At 42.4% G+C, this 21,363-nt stretch overlaps 2 protein-coding genes across 5 annotated transcripts; both read right to left on the bottom strand.

Annotated features, from left to right (window-relative positions):
• Positions 1-685: 685 nt before the first annotated feature.
• On the bottom strand, positions 686-6,424 carry LOC115608040 (caspase-8-like). 2 transcript variants are annotated; one of them, XM_030486141.1, is made up of 8 exons: positions 5,732-6,424; positions 5,076-5,181; positions 4,017-4,152; positions 3,876-3,932; positions 3,494-3,561; positions 2,835-2,970; positions 1,445-1,946; positions 686-1,149 (listed from the first exon to the last, which is right to left on the bottom strand). In XM_030486141.1, exons 1-8 carry the CDS (start codon positions 6,037-6,039, stop codon positions 1,017-1,019), a joined length of 1,446 nt encoding a protein of 481 aa, XP_030342001.1. In that variant the 5' UTR covers positions 6,040-6,424; the 3' UTR covers positions 686-1,016. The 2 variants fall into 2 exon arrangements, with proteins under 2 accessions (XP_030342001.1, XP_030342000.1); XM_030486140.1 differs by having other exon boundaries at positions 3,876-4,152; positions 5,732-6,084.
• Positions 6,425-9,647: 3,223 nt separating this feature from the next.
• Positions 9,648-20,150, bottom strand: LOC115607876 (caspase-8-like). Of its 3 annotated transcripts, XM_030485645.1 has the most exons (9): positions 19,265-20,043; positions 18,743-18,755; positions 16,710-17,039; positions 16,374-16,479; positions 15,487-15,625; positions 14,171-14,259; positions 13,402-13,513; positions 11,886-12,375; positions 9,648-11,140 (listed from the first exon to the last, which is right to left on the bottom strand). In XM_030485645.1, the coding sequence occupies exons 3-9, from the start codon at positions 17,018-17,020 to the stop codon at positions 11,011-11,013; spliced, it is 1,377 nt and encodes a 458-aa protein (XP_030341505.1). In that variant the 5' UTR covers positions 17,021-17,039; positions 18,743-18,755; positions 19,265-20,043; the 3' UTR covers positions 9,648-11,010. The 3 variants fall into 3 exon arrangements, with proteins under 3 accessions (XP_030341505.1, XP_030341506.1, XP_030341504.1); XM_030485646.2 differs by lacking the exon at positions 18,743-18,755 and having other exon boundaries at positions 19,697-20,150; XM_030485644.1 differs by lacking the exon at positions 18,743-18,755 and having other exon boundaries at positions 18,867-20,043.
• Between the last annotated feature and the right edge of the window lie 1,213 nt (positions 20,151-21,363).

The raw sequence follows: 21,363 nt of genomic DNA, 5'->3' as shown, positions 1-21,363 counted from the left end.
TAGTCCTAGAATTTGGAGGCACAGATTTACCTGTTTCTGTAACTGCTTGCTGCATCTGCCACTTGCTAAGGTTCTAATCAGTCTCAAGGTCTATAATCTCTCTGCCCTTATTTATGCAGACACAAACTGGTACCAAAAAGAGAAGTACTCATTGCAGGAGTCCAGGGAAGGATTTAGTCTCTTAAAATAATTGTAGTAAAGATCTGCTTAGTTAAATGATCACCTACATTGATACCACTACTAATGCTGACGGCTGTAACAAGTGTATAATGCAATGAACATCCCATTCAAAAGAAAACAGACCAACGAAGCTTTACCTTCTACTCAGAGCTTGTAAAACTCCCTGTTCTGTGCACATACTAATCACAGGAGGCAGTATAAAAGTGTTTTTAAGGAGCTGGGTGGTACTTTTGCTGTGCTTAGAATCAAGACTCCAAGATCGGCAAGGTAAGTGACCACAGGATAACTGGACATCCCTGAACATGAAGCTGTACTTGAGCAACTGATTTTCACTATTAAGACTACTCTACATAGAGGATACTCAGAAATGCAGGTCACAGCCACGTCCTGACGATGCTGGAGGACAAGTGCATGACTTTTTCTTGAGGTGTACCAAGACACTAAAAATGAATGATTTTTAAGTGGTGAGAAAAAGTAACAAAACACACTGACGTGACCTGATGACATCCTGTAAAATTTCCAGTGTTCCCCTGCTTTATTTTGCAAAAGTCAGGCATAAAAAAATACAGGGCTTCATAAGAGGTGGTTTTTTTTTTTTAATCTCCATTGGAAAGAGCAACAGCAACATGATACAGCTGAAAAAGCTAGTGAACCCCAAAGCAGACACTCACTCTGAGAGGCTCAATTATAAAGTGAGATACATAATTACAAAAATTTCTTAAGGCTGTACTTTGAATAAAAACATTTGCTCTTGCGGTAAGAGCTGACACTGGAGATCTGTTCTGTTTTACCCAATTCTTGGCTGTAGCTCCCTCTGCCGTGCAATTCCCTTCCATTCAGTCGACAGAAAAAACGAGCTTTTTTCTCAACGTGAAAGTGGGTTGTGGCATCTGCTTTGAATTCGGCTTGCACGTCCTTCTGCTCACCTCTTCATTCACTGCTGTCAGGATGGTGAGAATATCTTGTCCTCTGCAAAAACAGAAGTACGTTTTGGATTAGGAGGTAGTTAACATCAGAAAAATTACCACATTCTCATTTATCTTGATCTATACCAGTACTAATGGCTCCTGTTTTAAACAGGCTTCAAGGCAGTTAGCTAAGCTGCTTTGAACAATCTGCGTGGTGTTGCTCTGTCCTGCGTTACTGTTTTCACTCTGAGTGAGTGCTCCCACTGCATATCATCTCCCTCTGCACCCAAATCAACCTCCTGTCATTCATAAGGAAAATACAGATGTTGCCAAAAAAAGTTTATGGAAACATTTACAGAGGAGAGCTGTTCTCCAAGTGGCGGCACAATGCCTGGATGTACCAGGTCCCCTCGGATGTGCTTCTGTAGGAAACGTAATCTTGCAGGGTAGCCATGCCCAAGAGGAAGTCTGCCTCTGCAGGGATGCACTCGAGCTGAAATCTTGCATCTGTTTCTACAGAAGCATCTGGCTCTCCAGAATCTGTGTCGATGTTCACACCTTCCAGGTAAGCATCACCTTGGCAGGCCTGAACAAAAAAGACTTTTGGTTTTCCAGCAAGTGAGCAGCAATTCTTCCCAGTGAAGGAAGTGGTCAGTTCCTGGATAGATACTTCCTGCCCATCAACACCATATATCACGCCTTTTTTCCCATGAGACAGGATACAGCAAACAAAACAGTCTTTGTCCTTGTGGTCTTCACACCGGTAGATGTTCACGGTCTTACGGATTTCTTCTGCAGTGAGGTCTCTGTATTCCGCTATTGTAAAATGAAAGCCTTTAAAGACTCTCTTCAGAGCCTCTGTAAAGTAAACAGAAGGTGAATTAGAGCCATTTCATTATATGAAAGTTGGACTCTGCAATTGCAAATTGCATTTCTGGAGATAAACCTTTTTTTTTTAAATCCTGCTACACCATTATTCAGGTAGTTGCACTCCTGCTCTGAAAATAATCTAGTAATCTACTAATCACTAATCATATCTCTACCGAGTTCCCTTAACTCTCATTAAAAGGCTTCCTTCCAATCTTGCCTCTGTCTGAAAAGCATACAGAACTATTAAACAAGCTCTACGTCTTTCCCCCACCCACTTTACAGCTAGTTCCTTCTCTCAAAAGGACAAACCTTGCACTGCGACTCTTGAATTAACTTGGAGTTCAATTCAAGCAGCTCATTGATAGCTTTTCTCTCTTGGCATAGACAGTGCAAATACATCCATCTCTTAGCCATAGGACCCACAGTGAGCTATGCTGCTGTGGGGCAGCCTGCTAAAGTCAAGGCCCCTGAATAGCAAGGTAAAAGCCCCTAAATTCCAACATCTTCCTTCCTTGACAACTAACGCCCAGTTCTGGTTCAGCAGCAAATCTGTTTCTGATTCCACGAATTTTAGAGGTAGTACGCATAAGGCTGATACAAAGCTACACTAGCTTGTGAAGTCCAGGCTGAGGTTGCTGCTTAAGATTGCAATAAACTCAGTAAAACTGCAAAATGCTAGTGATTTTTTTCTGAGTCAGTCAGTAAAAGCCTGATAAATTGATTAAGTTTTGTCAGCACAGGCAACAGAGCTGACTCAGCCTCTACAGCAAAAGTATCCTAGAAAGGGAAGACTGAAATTCAGGCCTTTAATACAGAAAAAGAAATGAGGTTTCTATTTTTGAAGATATGCAGACTTATCTTCAACATTCACTATACCTGCATCCACATCTGTCCCATTCCGATCCCTCATAGCTCTGAGTTCTGGCACTCTTTCCCTGGCTTTTGCAAAGCTGTGATTATTCAGGATGAGGCACACTCCACAGGGTCGGCTGGACATTTTGTAAGATTCAAGCTGTTGAAAAGGAAGACCAGTGGTGAAAACTACTGCAGTCTCCTCCAGGTACTTCTCAGCCCTTGCTGCTGGCACAGCCGGGTAAAGAGAAAGCCAGCCGGCTTTCTCTCTAGGTAGGCCTCCCTCTACAGCTTTGCTCCCAGGATCTGGCAGTGCACTGCCCCACTGCCTTTGGGAGTCTGCGCACAGCATGACAGCACCCCTCAGACCCACAATCATGCTCAGCCCACATGGGTGCTGCGCTCACCCACTTTTCCATGCCCAGCCATCTGCCAGCTGTGTATTTCCTGGTATAATGAACTCAGCCTGTCCTGCTGCCCTTGCAAATGTTTCTCAAGTTTTAACACTGCAGCAGCCACTGCCTGCAACTTAGCTTCAGAATAAAGGATGTTACAGAGCGGTGTGTTTTTCTTTTTCTAGACAGTGCTCTTAACAGTTGGGTTTATAATAACTGTTCACCTCCCGGAGGGACCATCTCTTCTAAGACAAAAGTATGATGTTTCTAAGAAACAGACTGGCTTACCTCGGAAGGCTGATGCTGTCTGGCGGGAGAATCAAGTGCCACACATGACTCCAGGCATCTGGCAGGGGCTGAACACAGACAAAAAAGTTTTAAGTACAGAATGTAGCACTAGAGACAGAAGAGAAGCTCTGTTCCTATTCTCCACAAGTACCTCCCAGGGTAAAAGTTTTCTCTGAAAACACTGAATTGTGTTTGAATGGCTATTCCTGTTAGCTATAAACCACTAGAAAATCAATTAAAAGGGAGTAAAATGTATTATGATCAGTTAATGAGCAGATACTTAGCAGGTTTTAAAAGGCATCTGTGTAAAGAAGATGCCAGTGGTATAGTCCAAAAGCTGAAGAGCAAAAAATCTAAACATTAATTTGACAGTTTCAATTACCTTCACAGCCTGCTGTGCTGCCCCCCTCTTCCTCTGCGACAAACATCTTTTCTTCACCTGAAAAGTATTCATTATTAGTCCCATATGATACCCCTGTGTCACTGCAAGAATAACTACGGGAAAGAGGCCTTTTTGTTTTACCAAATTTTAATTCATACTCTTCAATTGTCTTCAACAGGCTGATGTTAATTTCTGCACAGAGTTTCTTCAGGGTACTTAGGTTGTCTTCTCCCAAAATCCCCTTCTTCTCCATCTCAATGAAAATGTCAAGCATTGTCTGGGTAATCAGAAAGGCAGTTCGCTCTTAGGGCACATCCATGCTGCCACTAGGAGGGAAGTTGCAGCATGTGCATGTGCACCTAAGCTCTAATGTACTGTAGCAACCATTTTGAGCAATCGCAAAAGTGGCTATAACCATGCAAGTATGGGGCAGAGATTGCTCTGAAGAGAAAGGGGACCCAAGGGACAGGAGCTCTTGCCAAACAGTGAGTGGCAGAACACAGTGGTCACCCAAGGATCTACCAGAACAGCTATCACTAGATGGTCACAATCTCTCCTCTAAGAAAAGAGGGAAAATGCTACAAGAGTTTTGTTAGACAGAATGAAAGACCCAGGAGTCAGAACTGCAGACTGAGATAGCATAAGAGCAGCTGGTCACCTGCAAGGCTGTTTGTAAACGTCAAGCTTTTGGGCCTTAGCCTTGGCAAGGATCTGTTATTTAGATCTCTATTTTCTGAGTTTTGAAACGAAAAGAAGCATGAAGTAACAGCCACAGTGACTGATTTTCTGTGTTTGAGAATGGCTTAAAAAGCAGCCAAAAGAAAATCAGTTGGGCAAGATGAGTGAATGTGCTCATCAGTCTTCCATTGATCAAAGCCACTGAGTCCCCTAAAGCCCTGTGGTGCTTGGACGTGAAGGCTGCTGACCCTGGCGCAGCGCTGGCCCATGCTCTCTGGGCCTTGACACTGCTGCAAAAGCTACACAGAACACTAGCACAGACAAGTCCCACACGCACTGGAGAGCTGATAATCCCTTTCCAGGTGCACCCTTCTTATGGTGCTCTCATCATAAGAGTGACACTGTAAGAAAAGTGACACTCATTCCCCTCATAGTAACCCAAATGCATCTATGGATTATAATAATAATTATTTTTTTTTAATAAAAGGGGGGGGTGGGAAGGGTGTTAAAAGAAATTCTTACAGTCTTAGGGATTAGCCTGCATTTTGGTAATTCTTCCCCCAAAAGAAACTTGAAAGACCTCAGGTCATCTTCAGTGATGTCTTCTGACAGCTGAAAGAGCAGGTATCTAGAAAGAGAAGTGGAGGACACTGTTTCGTTGGGTTCCCAAGCATGACCCTTAGCACAATTCAATTCTGTTCTACCCACCGCCTTCAACCTTTCAACCCAATCTCTCTCCCAAGCGCAAATGTCTCTCTCTTATCTTATAAAATGGGTGACATGACTCCCAGAACAGCCTGAAATCAAACCATTTTCAGCTGCAATTAAAAAGACCTCAGTTTTCCTAAAATCAAAACCACGCTGAAACTTTCTGGAGTTGAGAACAGAGGCTCTCACCCAGTCACTTACTGTACCTGGGCAGGGAGGGAGGCCTTTGGGGGCTGTTCAGTATGTCAGAAAGGTGCAGCTTTAGTTTTCTGCCTTTTACTGGACAGAAATTTCAACTTTCCGCATGGCTTGCACCTGCTTTCTGTTGCAAGACGCTTGTGCGCTTCCGAACCTCAGCCTGGCATTGGGGTCGTCGGTAAAGGATCACTCCGACCCCACAGCAGGGCAGCCGGTCCCAGAGGGCGCTGCCGGGGGAAGCTCAGCCCGGCTCCGGGCCACCGGTCACTCACCTGTAGGCTGACACCTTTGCCCGGCCTGGTATCTGGAGCTCCCTCTCCACATTCTGCCGGGTGGTGTGCAGCATGGATTCCAGGAGGTCGATCCGACGGATCCGACAGAGCAGCTCCATTAGGAAGAACCGGTTTTCCCCCTCGATCATGCCTTTCTCCTGCAGGACGTCGAAGAAGTCCTGTGCCTTCTGAATGGCTTCCAGCTTCCTCAGGGGGATGTGCTCCCGGCTGAGGAACTTGAGAGCCGCCACCTCGGCCTCGCCGAGCTCCTCGCTGACCAGCAGCAGCTCCCTCCTGCTGGGCTCCATGGCGGCGAAGCGCCGAGCCCGAGCAAAAGACCGAGGCCTCTTCCGCCCGCTGCCGGGGTGGGACGGGCAGGAGGCGGTGCCCGGGCCCCTGGGAGGTGCAAACGTAACGTCGACCAACGAGAGCACAACGCCCCACAGCTCGGCTTAAGAACTGCGCGCCTCCGGGAGGGGATTTCTCTCAGACGCATTTTAGCCCCCCCTTCCCCGCCGTTCACATGATGAAGCACTGACTACTCCCGAATCCATTCTCGAGAAGACAAACCAGGTAGTGCGGATCTCAAGGTCTCACTTCTGCCCAGGCTTTTCCTGCAATCGCCTCTCTCTGGTCTAAAGGCACAATTCATTGCCGTTTCAATACATAGGGAGAGAAGCTTGTAACGCCACTGACCTAACTTCCTCATTGCGAGCCTTTCGGGACTGCTGGCAGGCGATACAGCGCACTCAGTGCCTGCACTGGGCCCTGTACCCAACAGCCGGGGAACCAGGTCCCTTGCCTTCCAGCAGCAGGAGCAGGCTCACAGGAGCACTGCTCGATGCTGTAAGCCCCTGGGATGGTGCACCACCCCTGTACACCTTCTGCTGCCGCACTCTCAATAGATGGTGTTTCCCAACAACGTGAGGGAGGAGGGAAGAGATTTTGCCAGTTGGCATTTTATTCCTCTGAAATTAACAACTTACTGCTCACCTTGAGCAAGAGAGCAACCTTACTCTCCAAATAAAAACCAGTGTTCTCGTTAAGCACTGACTTAAAACCAGAAGCCCTTTCCCCTGCTCCCCCACCCCCCCAAAAAACCAAACCAAACCAAACCAGGGAAAAACAGTTTGACAATATATTAAGCAAAAGCCTTTACATAAGCTAACATGCGCTCAAGTTAAAACAAGCTCTTCCTAGTAAATAGGCTGCAGGAGGTACAGAGCCTTCTCTTTGCACTGATATACCTGGGCAAATAAGGCCTAAACACAAAGGAGTTACACAGATATAAAACTAATATAAAAGATCTAAGCCAAGCCCAGAAGACACGTCCATGATGATGTTCCACCTACCTAGAAATGTATTACAGTTGGCACCCACAAGAGTCAACTGCATTCGGGACCTGGGGAATTCCTGTGGCTGTCAAAACTAGAACAGACACAGTGGCAAGCAAAGGCACAATTACAGAAAGGATGCAAAATTAGTAACTGGGAATTCCCAAAGACCTCAACTGCATTTTTTAGCACATTGACCAGAAGTCGTTGCAGATTAAACATGCCATTCTCTGTTCATAATTTGATGTATCTCTTGTGAAAAAGGGCAGATCTGAATAACTTTGGAGAGGATATGCCCATGTTATTTAGGGGTCAGAATAAAAAGGGTAACCATCAAGAGATGAACACCCAACAACTAGCATAGCTTAATCTCCTAAATGGTGTGTATTTTGCTTCCACTTCTCCCTGGGCTTCAAGATTTCCTGCAGGAGATCCGTAAGATCAGAGACATAGCCAACAGTTCAACTAACCAAAATTCTGCAGTGCCCGAATGTCACACCACTTTGAGAACTAAGAGTAAACCTTTATACAGATGGTGTGAAAACATGTACTTCCAGCAGCCCGTGTGACGAGAGAGGCCAGCAGTAATCTGAACACAGGCAATCTCCTCACATGTACCACTAATCCATCCCAAGAACAGCACATTAACAACTCACCCTAAAACCATTACCATGGAGAGAATTACCAACTTCCCATGGGAAGTGGGCGCAAACAGCTCTCTGGGAAACTGATGTTAAACTGAACAAGTAGGTAGCAAGATGCAAATGACTGGGCAGAGATTCCTGCCACCAAGTAACATTATTTCTGCTTCTGCACCTAACAGTCCTCCTGAACACTCTTCTAAGCATTTCCCTTTTCAAACAGCATCACTCTGATTTTGCCTGCTTTCAGCTTAAGCCTGCAGGACTTCAACTCACCAACTTCACTTTCCTATCAACTTTCTGACTCTACTTTCTGGTGGTAGTGCTTCTGCTGGCTGAAAACAAAACACAGAATTAAGTCCCAGGATTGTTTCGCTACAGCATTTGGTCTCCCAGACAGGACTTGAAGAAAAGGGAGGACGGGCAAAGTAACTGTAGCTGAGGGCCTTCACAGAGGAAAGGCAATTGCCCATCACCGTTCTCCAAGTTGTGCTACAGAGGAAGAAGAGCCAGAAAATTGCAGATCCAACTTCCTTCTTACCTGTGGAAGGGCCACAGATCCGTGCGAGAACATATCAGCCACCCTGCCATGGGTGTGTGTGAGCATACTTTTGCTCAAAACCATAAAACTGAAAGTGTTTTCTCCTTCCTTGACCTCTGCATAAGCCACATATAAATTCACAGTACGGTTACTTCCTGCAGTCCTTTAGAGGATTTTGACAGGGTTTTATCTCTCTTCTAGTTGGTCTTCATCAGCAGGCAATAATGTTAGCTATGGAAGTGGCCTGATTTTAACAGGTAAAACAAAATCCCATGCAATCATGGTGAGCAGACAGAGATGGGGAGTGAGAATCGCATTTGTATTGTGATTCAACTGTATATTACAATTGCTAAATTATGCTTGTGTTGTGATTTCAGTATGTTTCTGGATCACTCTACTAAATCAAATTCCCATGTAGCACCAAATATACCAAATAAGTAAATTTGACATCCAGTTCCTCCTCAGGTGGAGTATCTGAAAGAACTTGGTCTGAGAGTATTGAACTCGAAAACAGAGAAATAGGAAAAAACAGAAATGCTGTAGATTCGCAACTTCACCACTGGAACACCTGCCACCTTCCAGCAAGTTTCTCCTAGAGGAAGCAGTTATTTCATTTAAGCTGTATTTCCTTATCATAAAACAACATTCCCAAATCTAATTGCTAACTTCATATCAAGGTCTTATTTATGAAAACATGATAAAAACGTAAATAAATTGTTGCCACATTTGCTAAATGGTTAACCAAATGTCAGCCACAGAACTGTATCATACCTGGCAACAACTTCTGGTAACTCTTGCCACAAACAGCACTCTGCTTTACATACGTCCATCTATTATTGATAAAACCTGTGTGAGCAGGGCTGTGATTCTAAGAATGGGCATCCTCCCTTTTACTTGGAAGATGAGAAAGGGTAAGGGGAGCAAAATGCAACTGCCAGCACATTGTGTGGGATTAGGAAAAAAAAGTTTCACTTCAAGAACACAACAGGAGTGAGCAAAGAACTCCTGCTTTATGGGTAGACATGGATTTAAAAAAAAAATACAATCTAAAAAAAAGGCAGAAATTACAAAGTGTCTCAAATCATCTTTTATCATGTTATAAACTCAAAAGGAATATAGCCATTAGAATCCCATACAGCTCCTACACACCACCTGCAAGATAAGAATAGCCTCACCAGCATCAGCTGCCATTATCAGAAAGTCCTGAACTTAAACTTATTCTCTCTGACCACCTCTCCAGCTGCTAATGAAGGGATAGCAATATACTACCCCTTTGGGTGGCTGCCATCGAATACTTCAACATGAGCAAAATAAATACTTCTGCTGAAGTAGAAGTGTTTGTCATGCTGACTGTCTCTCAGCCAGCTCATCCAAAAGAGAAACACACCACAAACAAAAGCGATGTGAAAACCAAGAGTATTTATTATGACAGAAACAAGAGTCCACAGGAGTCAGTTGCCAGGGGGAGAAGGCATCTCAGAGCAGTGGATCTAATTCTGCCACTCTGCTCTGGTGAGACCCCACCTGGAGTACTGCATCCAGCTCTGAATTCCTCAGTACCGGAAAGATACAGACCTATTGGAGAGGGTCCAGAGGAGAGCCACAAAAATGATCAGAGGGCTGGAGCAACTCTCCTATGAGGAAAGGCTGAGAGAGTTGAGGTTATTTAGCTTGGAGAAGAGAAGATTCTAGGGAGACCTTACTGTGGCCTTTCAGTACTTAAAAGGAGCCTATAAAGAAAGATGGGGAGAGACGTTTTAGCAGGTCCTGTTGTGACAGGAAGAGGGGTGATGGTTTTAAACGAAAAGAGGGGAGATTCAGGCTGGATGCGAGGAAGAAATTCTTTACACTGAGGGTGGTAAAACACTGGCACAGGTTGCCCAGAGAGGTGGTGGATGTGCCATCCCTGGAGACATTCAAGGCCAGGCTGGATGTGGTTCTGGGCAACCTGGTCTAGTTGAGGATGTCCCTGCTCACTGGTTTAGATGACCTTTGAAGGTCCCTTCCAACCCAGACTATTCCGTGCTTCTGTAATTCTGTAACGGAGTGGGACCTTCCTTCCAGCGGTTAACAGCTGTTCAAAACAGACTGTCCCCTCAGAGCTCTGAGAAAAAAGTCAAGAACCCTTACTATTAAAAAACCTAAACAGCAATGCTGTTTAGCCAAGTAAATTAAAAAGAAGGGAAACCAAATATTTGGAGGAAAAGAACCAAATTTGTATTATCATAATAATCTTTCCTTTTTTTCGGTCCTTCTGGACAAGCACGTTCTGTTCTGTGAAAAAGTACACAGCTTCCAGAGACAGCCAATGATTCACCTGTGGCTAAATCAGTTACAATCTTGCACATGCTCCCTGGGAAGGGATCAGCATTCTGAATCCATCTGTTCTTCAGATTTCAGGGTCTTACAACTTGGACAGAAATAGGACTTCCATTGCATCTAATAACTCTTAAAAAAATCATTATAGTTGCAGGTGCTTCCTCATTTGAAGTGCAGATTGAACAGACTCCACTGCTCTGCAGGACAGAAAGTCAGATCTGTACTCCTCCGCGGCGTTCCCAGACTGCTGCAAATCCAGGTCTCAGGAGACTGATTAAACATGGGAATTGGAAAATTGGTATCCAATGGCCCCTTGATAGACTGAGGCTAATTACACAGATGAGGATAATTTCACTTGCAAATTCTTTTCCCCATGAAAGCCCGTTCCAGGTAAGAATACACTCGGTTAGGAATCACATTTTTCTCCATTTTGATTGACTGACATTATGGAATTTGGAAGATCAATTGCTTCCGTAGGGTTGATGTTATCTTTGGCATCTGCTTCCATCCATTTAAATCTTTTCTTCCCACTTCCTTGCTCACCTCTGTCAGGATGGTGAGGAGATCCTTGCCGCTTGAACAAAAATGAAGAAACATTACATTGAAATACATGGTACTTGCAGCTAAGCCAAGAGGCTGATCTATGTTTGCTCCAATAAAATGCTATCTCAGGGAAGGCTAGTATCTTCCCCTCACCCTGACTGCCCCTGAAACTGCACACTCCATTGTGTGACCACTCAATTCAGTGTGTTTGGGGGAGGAAAAGCGTCCTCCATGTAGCATAGCTTTACCAACAAATACAGTGCCCTGCTTTGGTTAGTCGGAAGAGCACACTAAGGTGAGACAGAACCAAACCTGTGCATTCTCCACGCCCTCTTCTGGAGAAAGTGATGTCTGAAGAGAAATTCTATTTTCTGAACTGAGTTTATGATGGGGATGGGAGGGAGGCAACAATGGAAGTTATGACTAAAGAACACTGATTTTTTGTCTGTGTAATCACTCAACAAATTTGCCTCTCCTCAGGTTTCACTGGAAGAAAAATCATTTATCAGTCAAAAAATATTAAAAACACATACACACACTTGTCTATATGTAGTGTTCCAGCATTACACCCCAGATTCTTTCACAGGCGAACTACGGGAAGTCACTTATACTTTGGTTCATCTCCAGAAGAACAGCAATGCCTAGTTCCACAACAATTACTGCAGGTGAAAAGCATTACAGAGCACAAATGCAAAACATTGCTGTTTCAGCACAGCACACTTAAGTATGTATGCCTGCAGCACCCCAAATGTACGTGGATTAAAAACAGTACTTACAGTGGGCAAAGCAACTTCATCTTTTCACAGAGGCATTGTATATAAACACTTCCAGTGTCTGTAAAGCGATAGCACTTGTAGTGTTCCACTGTAGCCATGCCAACCAGAATATCAGCCTCATCAGGAATGGAAATCAGAGGGGTAACATCCATCTCAAGATGGCCAGAAAGGTCTTCTTTTACTGTGACAGGTGGATGATCTACAAAGCCTTGGCAAGCCTGGATGAAAAACAGCTTGGGTTTGCCAGCAAGAGAAGGGCAATTAGATCCACTGAAACAGGAGACTAAATCTTTAATATTTACAAACTGATCATCAACACCTTTTACTTTGTCTTTTTCACCATGGGAAAAAATGAAGCAAGTGAAACAGTCCATGTTACTATGATCTTTTTCACTGTATGTTTTAACTTTCTCATATATTTGCTTTGCTTCTAGATCCATGTGCTCAACTGTCTCAAACTGAAGCCACTCAAAGACCCTCTTCACAGCCTCTAGGGAAAAAAAGCCAAAAGGCACTTGTTAAACAGTGACGAGGACGACGCTGAAATATAAGTGTTTGTGTGATAGCTCAGATATTAGCAGAAGTGTTCAGAGCCCAGCAATAAACTCACCTAACTGACTCTTAGCCTGCCAAATCTGATTAGAAAAATCCAAATGCCTGTTTTTTTCATGAACACAACTGGGTTAAGCATGAGACTATCTAAAACAAAACCAGGTTTCAGATTATCTGATTAATTGGCACAAACTAGTAAAGTTTACTATGTTAAAGCAAACTTCAACTGTGCATTGCCTAATAATCTCAGATGCTTAAGAACAACACTTAGCAAGTTAAAGAGGAGATCACTCTTTAGAATGACAAATTCTGCCAATCTTAAGTGAAGTAGGTCCCTCATCCTGTGAGAATGACCAATGCAGCAAGAAGGAAGGGAGAGTAACCCTCTAACAAATGCTATGCACACTTGTCATCAAATGTAGACTTAAAGGTTGTGTGGGTAGTGAGAAAGTAGCTGGGAAGCAAGCAGCTTGTAGACAGGCCGGATAGAGTTAAAATACCAGTGATGTGTGCTTTCATGAAACAGATTTTACTTTAAGATAAACTTTTGTTCATCTTAAAAGTGACTCTTGCAAGAAGAGTCTTTAAGACTCTTTAAAGAAAATCATAAAGCAGTAGCATTTGAGCATTAAAGAGAATTTAAGGACTTACTTAAAAACTTAACTCCATAATAGCTAAGAATTAAAAACAGCCAAAAAGTGAAAAGGTGGAATAGTAATCCCTCCTTCACTATTTGGATGATGCTTTTTACCTAGAACAGAAAACAGTTCCTTCTTTTAAGCCATCAGCTGAACTGTTGGAAGTGGCACATTTCTGATTTCTACAGTGACTGTCACTCCAGTTACTCTGGAGGCAAGGGAACTCAGTGGACATGATTCTTCTTCACAGGAAAGATAATACTTCCAGAGAATTATCAGAGGAGAATACCAAACAAACCAGTAATTGGATTAAAAAAAGTACTTACTTCCATCTTCAATTGTCCCTTTTCTGATTTCACACTTATTTTTAAAAATGTAGTTGTTAAGAATCACACAGTAACCATGAGGGTTATTTTTCATCTTATATGATTCCACAGACTGTAGAAACAAAGAAAGCAGGTAGAAAGCAGTGCCAAGCAACCAAAAGAGAAATATGCTATACACAGATTGTCAGCTTTCCATGGCCAAGCGCAAAAAAAATCATGAGGGCCAAGATACAAGAAAGGAAAAGCCTAAAAATAAAAGCTAGCTACAGGGGAGAGGAATCTGCTTTGTCTTCCTGAATCCCCCCTCTCCTTTCACTCTGTGGTTAGGATATGATTTTGGCATGAGAGAAAGCTAGTATCCAGAAACATAAGTTTGCATGTGCAAAGGAAAAGTTCCCGCACCCTACCATTCCCTCCGAGAGTCCCTGTGGGTTTCTAGTGAGGTAGCAGATTCTGTTGTTCCCTTCCCATCTGTCCAGAAGTATCCTGACCAGGATTTCAATGTCCCAGTCTCCATTATTCTTAACATCGGTTTTCTTCACACAACAGCTACTCCTTCATTTCTTGCCTAAAAGATTGCTGACAGCCAGGTCCTCACAAAGCAACAAGGCTTGGTCTTGCTTTGAAAATAGGAATTGCTCCAAGGCCTATGTATAAAGCCAGAATCCCTCCCTTTCAGCTCTTCCACCTGCTTAGTCTTAAGAATTTATGTTTCCCCCTCTCAGAAGTTGGATAAATACTTTAAAGGTAACCTTGAGGTATTTCTCACCAGGTGTGGTGTCTCCTTCTCTGTTCTTTTTCTTGCTGGATGCACAGATACAGACACTGGACAGTGGAGTTCTTCCTTAGAATCATTTTCTAAAAGGGAGAAGAACATTTTAGGTCTAAAAACATAAATCTTCTACTCTGCATATTTCAGCACTCAAAAAAAAAAAAAAAAGTACAAGGAGTGAGCTAGAGAGTGGTTCCCACATCACTGAGACACCATCATTTTGCAGAGCTGGGCCAAACAGGGTTCCAGTTTCACAGACTGCTGGTTATTGAAGCTCTGCAGAGCTGTATTCTAGTTCTTCTCTGCTCTTTTAGTGGCAGCAAGATCCAGAGGATAAAGGGCTGAATGTGAGTAAGCACCCCAGGCAAGCCATTCACTAGCATCTCCATTATGGGATACGTAAGTAAAAGAGGAGACACATTTTTGTACAGTGATACACTACAGCTAGTTCATTTACTTCTGATGCCATTGTCTCTTCTCCAGAGAGCTCTACTGTTTGGGTAGACACACCAAAGATGCAGGATACCAGTATAGTAGAAGATCTCCTCAAAGCAACAGAACACTTCCTTGAATACAAGTATCTGAAGTAAGTGAAGAAATCAAACCCATGACTTTGCCCAAGGAAACAAATCACAGTACCCAATTTTACAAGTTAAACATATATATTTAAATGGAATTTAATTGTCAGTACATCAAGATCTGTAAGACATGTTCTTTTTCTACTTATCAAGGGGGACAAAATAATAATAGTATAACTAAAAATCCATTCCCTTGACACAGGGCTTGGCAGTTTTCTTCTGCTCTTTTAGAGACACAAGCACAGGTCAGCAGTGCAAAAACATGCTGGGGAAACTGGCTGCTATCTCTGCAGGGAATTGCATGGGCTGTATTGATGTGTCTAAGGAAACACGTGACCCGAGTCATCCGAAAGGCGGTTCTGAGGAAAAATTTAGTAGGTCTCAGTTGTTGTTGGTTGACACATCCTGTTTCCCAAAAAGGGAAGGCCCACTTGTGGTGCAAAAAGTCACCACCTCAGCTGCAACAGCCCAGATATACTTAAGTCCTTGAAATATCACATCTAGTACAGAAAGTTAATGGTTACACATTAGCTAATGGTTACAAGTAGCAGAAAACTTCAGAAACCACAGGCACCAAGAGCCACTCTGCCTATCCTAGGATACTTTAAGGTCTCTCTTTTACCTCTGGACTCCTAATCTGCCAAGGATGGAGCCACAAAAATCACACACACACTCTCACACACACTCTCACACACAGAGTAGCTCTACTCTTAAACGACAGATTAAATAATTTACCTTTTCTTTGTTCTTCATAGGTAACAATTTTTTTCTTTATGTCAGCTCTAAATTCCTTTAATATATCTTTCAGCATTGCCACATCATCTTCTTTAATTAACCCATTTTTTTCCATTTCCAATAAGACCTTCAACATTGACTGGTAAAACAAAAAACACATAACCCAAACTCATACAGTGACCTTCATTAACTGCAGTATCAGGCACTTCTGGACAAAGCGGAAGATAATATCCTCATTCCCAGAGACTGACCACCTAAAGACTGTGGGTTTTTTTCCCCTTCAAACCTCATTAAAACAAGGGTTGGGATGCAATGCAACCGAAGAAACACATCACTAAGGTTGCATAACACTGATCATTATTTACAATACAAGTATTAAACAAGCTCATCAAATCTCTTAATACTTTTGTGGGGGAGTTAACAAAATGCTGTTACCCCAAACTACAATAGAAGAGCAAAGGTACCCAATGACACACAAAAAAATTACAGTTGAACTCACATTAAAACTTGATTTTCTGTCTCCAAAACAGTTTTTCCTCCAGTAAACATCATTCTTCCTAGATACAGCAGATGTACATCTTATAAACGCCAAGCAAAGACGAAAGGAAGAGAATGAGGGATTTTGCAAGAAGAAGAGATTAAGGAGACAGGTGGTAGTGGTAAAATAGGAAACGGAAAGCAAAAAAGGGCAGAGAAAAAACACAATGAGGAAAAAAGGGTCCATTCTTTCACATAGCACCTATGAGCTAACATGACAGTTGTTTCAACAACAGATTTTAGAGAGAGCAGACTACTTTCTCTTTCCTTTCTTACACGACCTAGCAAACTCTTGAACTAGCCTTTCAAGAAACTTAGCAAGATCACTTTAGCAAGAACACTTTGCATACAGCATTATCCTGGAGCTTGCTGTTGGGTATTTGTTTTTGGAGCAGGAACTTCACGCACTTCACATCTTCTGGAGTCAAGTCCTCTGCAATTCCATATAGCAGTTGCCTGGCAATAAAGAATAGAAAAAGACTAATTATGAAAGTTATGAGAACTAAACACCACTATTACACATTTGAACTGCAAAATGTAAAACTCACAATGGCACATAGTGATGTTGCAATAAATACAATTATGCTGGGATATTCATAAGACAACAGCGCAGACAGAAAACAAGACAGTACACAACAGAACGGTTGTACATTTTGCATGCAAAGGTTTAGTACTTCTGTGCTTACCTGTAGTCTGACACCTTTGCCCTGCCTGGGATCTGGAGCTCCTTCTCCATCTTCTGTCGGCTAGAGTCCAGCTGGGTTTCCAGGAGGTCAATCCGATTGATCCGGTAGAGCAGCTCCTTCAAGAATGACAGGTTATCCGCTTTGATCATGCCTTTCTCCTGCAGCTCTCTAAAGAAGGCCTTGGGATCCTGGATGTCTTCCAGCTTCCCCATAGGGATGTGCTCCAGGCTGAGGAACTTCAGAGCCGCAAGTTCATCTGCGACCAAAGCTTCAGAAATGTCAAAAAGGAGTTTGTAGAAGTCCGTACACATTTCACATCAAGATTTGGATCTAAACACAAACAGAAGTGATTTGTTAGCAGGAGTAGTGCAACACGTGATTATAAAAGGTATCACATCATTTAGAATAGCCCAAAATAATAACATGCAGTCAAAAGTACTTCAGTGGAGAGGGGCTGTCTTGATATCTTAGGTTTGATACTTAGCTGCTGTTTTAGTTTTGGTTGGGTTTTTTTATGTTTGATCCTGTTTGGGAGCAAGAGCCACTTGCCAGTCTCAAATACAGACTACGTGGTAAATGAGACTGACAGGTTTTACACCATAACAGAGGTAAAGGTTTTACATCATAACAAAGGTAAGAGTCCACATGAGAAAGTCTTCTAAGCTATGTGGCTTTTCCTTTCTTTATATGCTGTTTCTGACCTTGGTCAGCATAACTAAAGCACCTCTTCCTGCTTGGATTATTTGCATTAAGTAAAACTCAGTTGCCAGCTCTCAATTTCTAATATTCAAATAAAATACAGATCGTGTCAACCTTTTTAAAAAGACAGGAGAATTCTTGTCAGACTAGTTCCGTTTCACTGAGCATCAAATATGACCTCCCTTCTCCACCACTTCCTCCATCAACTTCAGAAATATTAAACTTGGCTTACGGATGCAACTCAAGCACAAGAGAAAGTTAGAAAATACCAAGTGCAAGCCTTTCACCTATCTCATTCTGACACTTAAAAGGCCTGCCTCTACTGCCTCTCTAGTAAGAGAACCAATTGTCACTTTATTCCCTCTGCCTTAGAGCCAAGACGCATAGGAATCTCTGAAGAGAAGCTCTGTGGAAATGCATTCAGTAGTGGTCTCTTGTCCCACTGAACTCACTGGGACACAGAAAAGTTGAGAACAGCAAATCAAAACTTCCTACTCCCACACTACTGGAATGTTAGGCATTTTAAAGTTACTGTTACTGCAAATGTTTCAGTACCAGCGCTAATAACTCCAAGGTAGCCCAGCTGAACAAGTGAATCAGTATTACTGTTAAAACACCAAACAAACCCACAATTGTACTACCCTCTCCTCCAAGGACCCCTCTACAGCAAAGCAGCTTTTTGTGGCATGCTGCCCTTGGTCAGCATTCTGTTAACAAGAGTGAACATACAACTGAATCTTAAACCTTTGTCTACCAAAAACCTGATAAAATAGCAAAACATGCGTTGTGATGAAACATATGTGATTCATGCTCTACCCCTGAACACTGTTTTCTTTCAATCCATTCAAACTGAACTTTTAACCAGACTAGAATCCATACCATTCAGCCTGTATCACCACAAAACCACTAGTACCTGAATGAATCATACGTGCTTAACCTCACAATTCAATGATCTCAGATCTGACTGTGTTATTTCTATACCCGCACAGGAAAGAAGAATAATTTCTTGGTACCTATTTATGAAATGATCTTCTTCCTCACATAAATCATGCGTTTTGTTTAAGATACAAGGCATGTGTTTATAAAAGTAAGTCTTTCTGGTAAAGGGAGTTTTCACTTTTATTTCTCAAAGGCTCTGAGTTTCAAATCCACAGAATTATTGCAATTAGAACAGATGTGACACCTACACGCTCTATTTAAGCCTGTCTATAAATACAGGGAGCACACTAAAACAATGTTTAATTGCTTCTTTTTCTCCCACTTTACTAAATTAAAGACACAAAAAGCAAACTGTTTAATACTAATACTACTAATAATAATTTCACATCACTTGCATGGGAGGACAGGCTGGAGAACTAGTGGAAGACCTCTGAAAAAACTGAGAGCGCCGCAGTCTCTATAGAATTCCAGGAAAAGGACTGAAGTTTGTACTATGGTCTATGTTGTCACATGACTTACAAAAAGTATGTTGTAACAAAGTAATAAGATACCATCTTAATGCAGCAGCTTCCTACTCCACCTATCCCGATTCCAGTTTCAGGAAGTTTTTACAGTGCTTATGAGAAAAAAAATGGTAAAAAAGCCATAGAAGTAACCAGCTTTTGCTTTTGTTTTAAGGGGACACACTAAGCAACATAGCCTGGACTTTCTAGCATACAGCATAGCTCAGTAACATTTGCTCCCATACCTAAACTCTAATTAGAAGACAGTGAGCACAGGGTGAATCAATTATATCTTCAATTTAAAAGCATCTCAATCCCACTGTCCTGCTGTGTCACAAGTTAGTCCATTACTTACCTCCTTTCTCTGAAGCCCCTCTCCAACTCACCCTATTTTTAAACATGCCTATTTTTAACATGCACTTTCATGGAAGATTATTTCCTAAATTATGAAAAAGTCATCTATTAGTACCAAATTCAGCAGCAGTGAATACAGGGAACTAGAAGGCTAAACATTCCTTTGAAATTATTTACATAATATACTTCTCCATTTAAAGTGAATTTAAGTGATAATAATTAACTTTTGGCATTTTCACCCTCTCTGAAGTAGAGAACTCTGCCTCCAATGGTAGGGTTCCCAGTATGACCTGCCGGCCACCAGTATTTTCCTTGCAGCAGAAAATATACAATTAGCAATCAGTACAGCTACCAGACACTGAGGCTTGTGAAGTCAGCATTATGAAAAGAGACAGCCAGGAGAGACAAATTCTGTTAAAATTTTGCAATGAAAAACAAATCAGTCATTGATTTCAACCTATCTATCTTTATAAACTCAAAATTGTAACATACCCTTCAATATGATGAGGTGTGCAAATTCCTTCCGAAAAGTGTGTGCTAGTAACAGTTCAGAAAACGCGTGACTTCTTTCACTCTACAAGTTGTCCTTTTATCCAAAGGCTGGGAGCAGCACAGAGGGGCACTATCTGATCTTCAGGTCCAAAATGGTTCTGTTTCCGTGTCATCCCATGCCTCAGCGTCTCTCTCCCTGCATCAGTTCCTCTGTCTTAACTGAATCAAGACTCCAGTTTCAGTTTGAAAGAGGAAGCATGCTGTGATCAGCAATGTGAAGTATTTGTGGACGATACCACGCCCAAGCTGGCTCTTTCTAGATGTAAGCTTCTCCCATCATCCAGCGGTTTCAAGGACCAGTCCTTCTGGCACTGCTCTTCCTCATTTTCTTTTCTGTTTCACTTCTTTCTTCTTCCTCTCTCAACATTCCCCAAAATGTTCCCGTAACAAAAGTTAACTGAGTCTCTCCAATTTTCCTCAGCTCCCCTGCATCCAAGTTTTGTCCCTCTGACTTCCTCTAGAAGTGTCTTGGTGACCCTAGCTATTCTTTGTGAAGTAGCCTGTCAAAAATTCATCTCTTCCAGAAAGGCTGGTCTTGAGGAAGCAAAATGCTAAGGCTACTTGACTACTCAACTAGTGTAGTGACTGTGGCCTCTGCTGGCACAAGGCAGGATAGACAACTCCTGCACGAAAACTGAGTCAGGAGGGACTGGATACCAGAGACTTGTAAATTTAACAAATCCCACTTTAAGATCATGATCTACCCAAGATACAAACGTCACAAACAGACTTTTACACTAGTTCCACTTATGTCTGTCTAAAACAAGGCTTGCACAAGTCACAACCTTTCTTTAATTCTGTAGGTGGAGAGCATCCACAAGTGCATATGCTTCTGTATAAAAGAAAACTAACCACATCTGTTTGTTTGTTTTAGGCTGATTTCTTTCTGGCACAGTTCTGCATTACCACAGTTACACTGAAGGTGTATACTGTGGACAGCAAGGAACAATTAATATCTAAGTTGTATAAAACCCACTCACTTTCCCCAAGACTTTCAAACTGCTATCTTAAAATACACCACAGGAGCTCACACAGAAACATCCAACAACATTGCTGAATGGCAGCTGCGGTTACAGTAATAAGCTTACCCCACCTTTGGGCTCGTGCTGACAGAGTACCGCTGCATGTACCACACATTAGTGTGCAGCCATATAAACACAACCCTCAGCACACACAACCAAAATATTGACACTGAATACTAAGTATAAATCATGGTAGCGTAAACTGTGTTTGAACAAACATTATGAGTGAGGGAGACTTTACCAGTCTTTCATGTTTCACAAGTGTGGATCCCTCTCCCCAGGGAACTGAAGGCAGAAGTCAGCTTTGACTCTTCTGTCTGCCTTTACTTACTTATGATTTAACTTGAGATTACCCAGGCAGAAGTCTCTACAGAGGAAGCGAGACAACATGATGATGTTCTCTGTCCACCAAACTTAAAAATGAAAACAAGAACCCACAAAACAAGGTCAAAATTGTTGTCAGTGTTTACTCTGTAGTGATAAAAATTCAGCTGTCACTCAAACATACAAGAGTGCACCAAGTCTGAACAGTAATTGTGAGCCAGAAACTTTGTGATTCTATTACAGTATGTTATATGTGCTACT

The sequence above is a fragment of the Strigops habroptila genome, chromosome 5, assembly GCF_004027225.2.
Source record: "Strigops habroptila isolate Jane chromosome 5, bStrHab1.2.pri, whole genome shotgun sequence".
NCBI classification, from domain to species: domain Eukaryota; kingdom Metazoa; phylum Chordata; class Aves; order Psittaciformes; family Psittacidae; genus Strigops; species Strigops habroptila.
The sequence above is the reverse complement of the archived record's forward strand: the minus strand, read 5'-3'. Positions and strand labels throughout refer to the sequence as shown.

What these genes read in the sequence shown, in the direction of transcription:
- LOC115608040 (XM_030486140.1), bottom strand. Translation starts at nt 6,039, where the DNA reads ATGGAGCCCAGCAGGAGGGAGCTGCTGCTGGTCAGCGAGGAGCTCGGC. An exon ending in GCAAAGGTGTCAGCCTACAG is followed by an intron (nt 5,182 to 5,731) that starts GTGAGTGACCGG and finishes TTCTCTTTCTAG; the next exon opens with ATACCTGCTCTTTCAGCTGT. An exon ending in GCAGGCTAATCCCTAAGACT is followed by an intron (nt 4,153 to 5,075) that starts GTAAGAATTTCT and finishes CTGATTACCCAG; the next exon opens with ACAATGCTTGACATTTTCAT.
- LOC115607876 (XM_030485646.2), bottom strand. Translation starts at nt 17,020, where the DNA reads ATGTGTACGGACTTCTACAAACTCCTTTTTGACATTTCTGAAGCTTTG. An exon ending in AGGGACAATTGAAGATGGAA is followed by an intron (nt 12,376 to 13,401) that starts GTAAGTACTTTT and finishes TTTTTTCCCTAG; the next exon opens with AGGCTGTGAAGAGGGTCTTT. An exon ending in ATGAAGTTGCTTTGCCCACT is followed by an intron (nt 11,141 to 11,885) that starts GTAAGTACTGTT and finishes TTTTTGTTCAAG; the next exon opens with CGGCAAGGATCTCCTCACCA.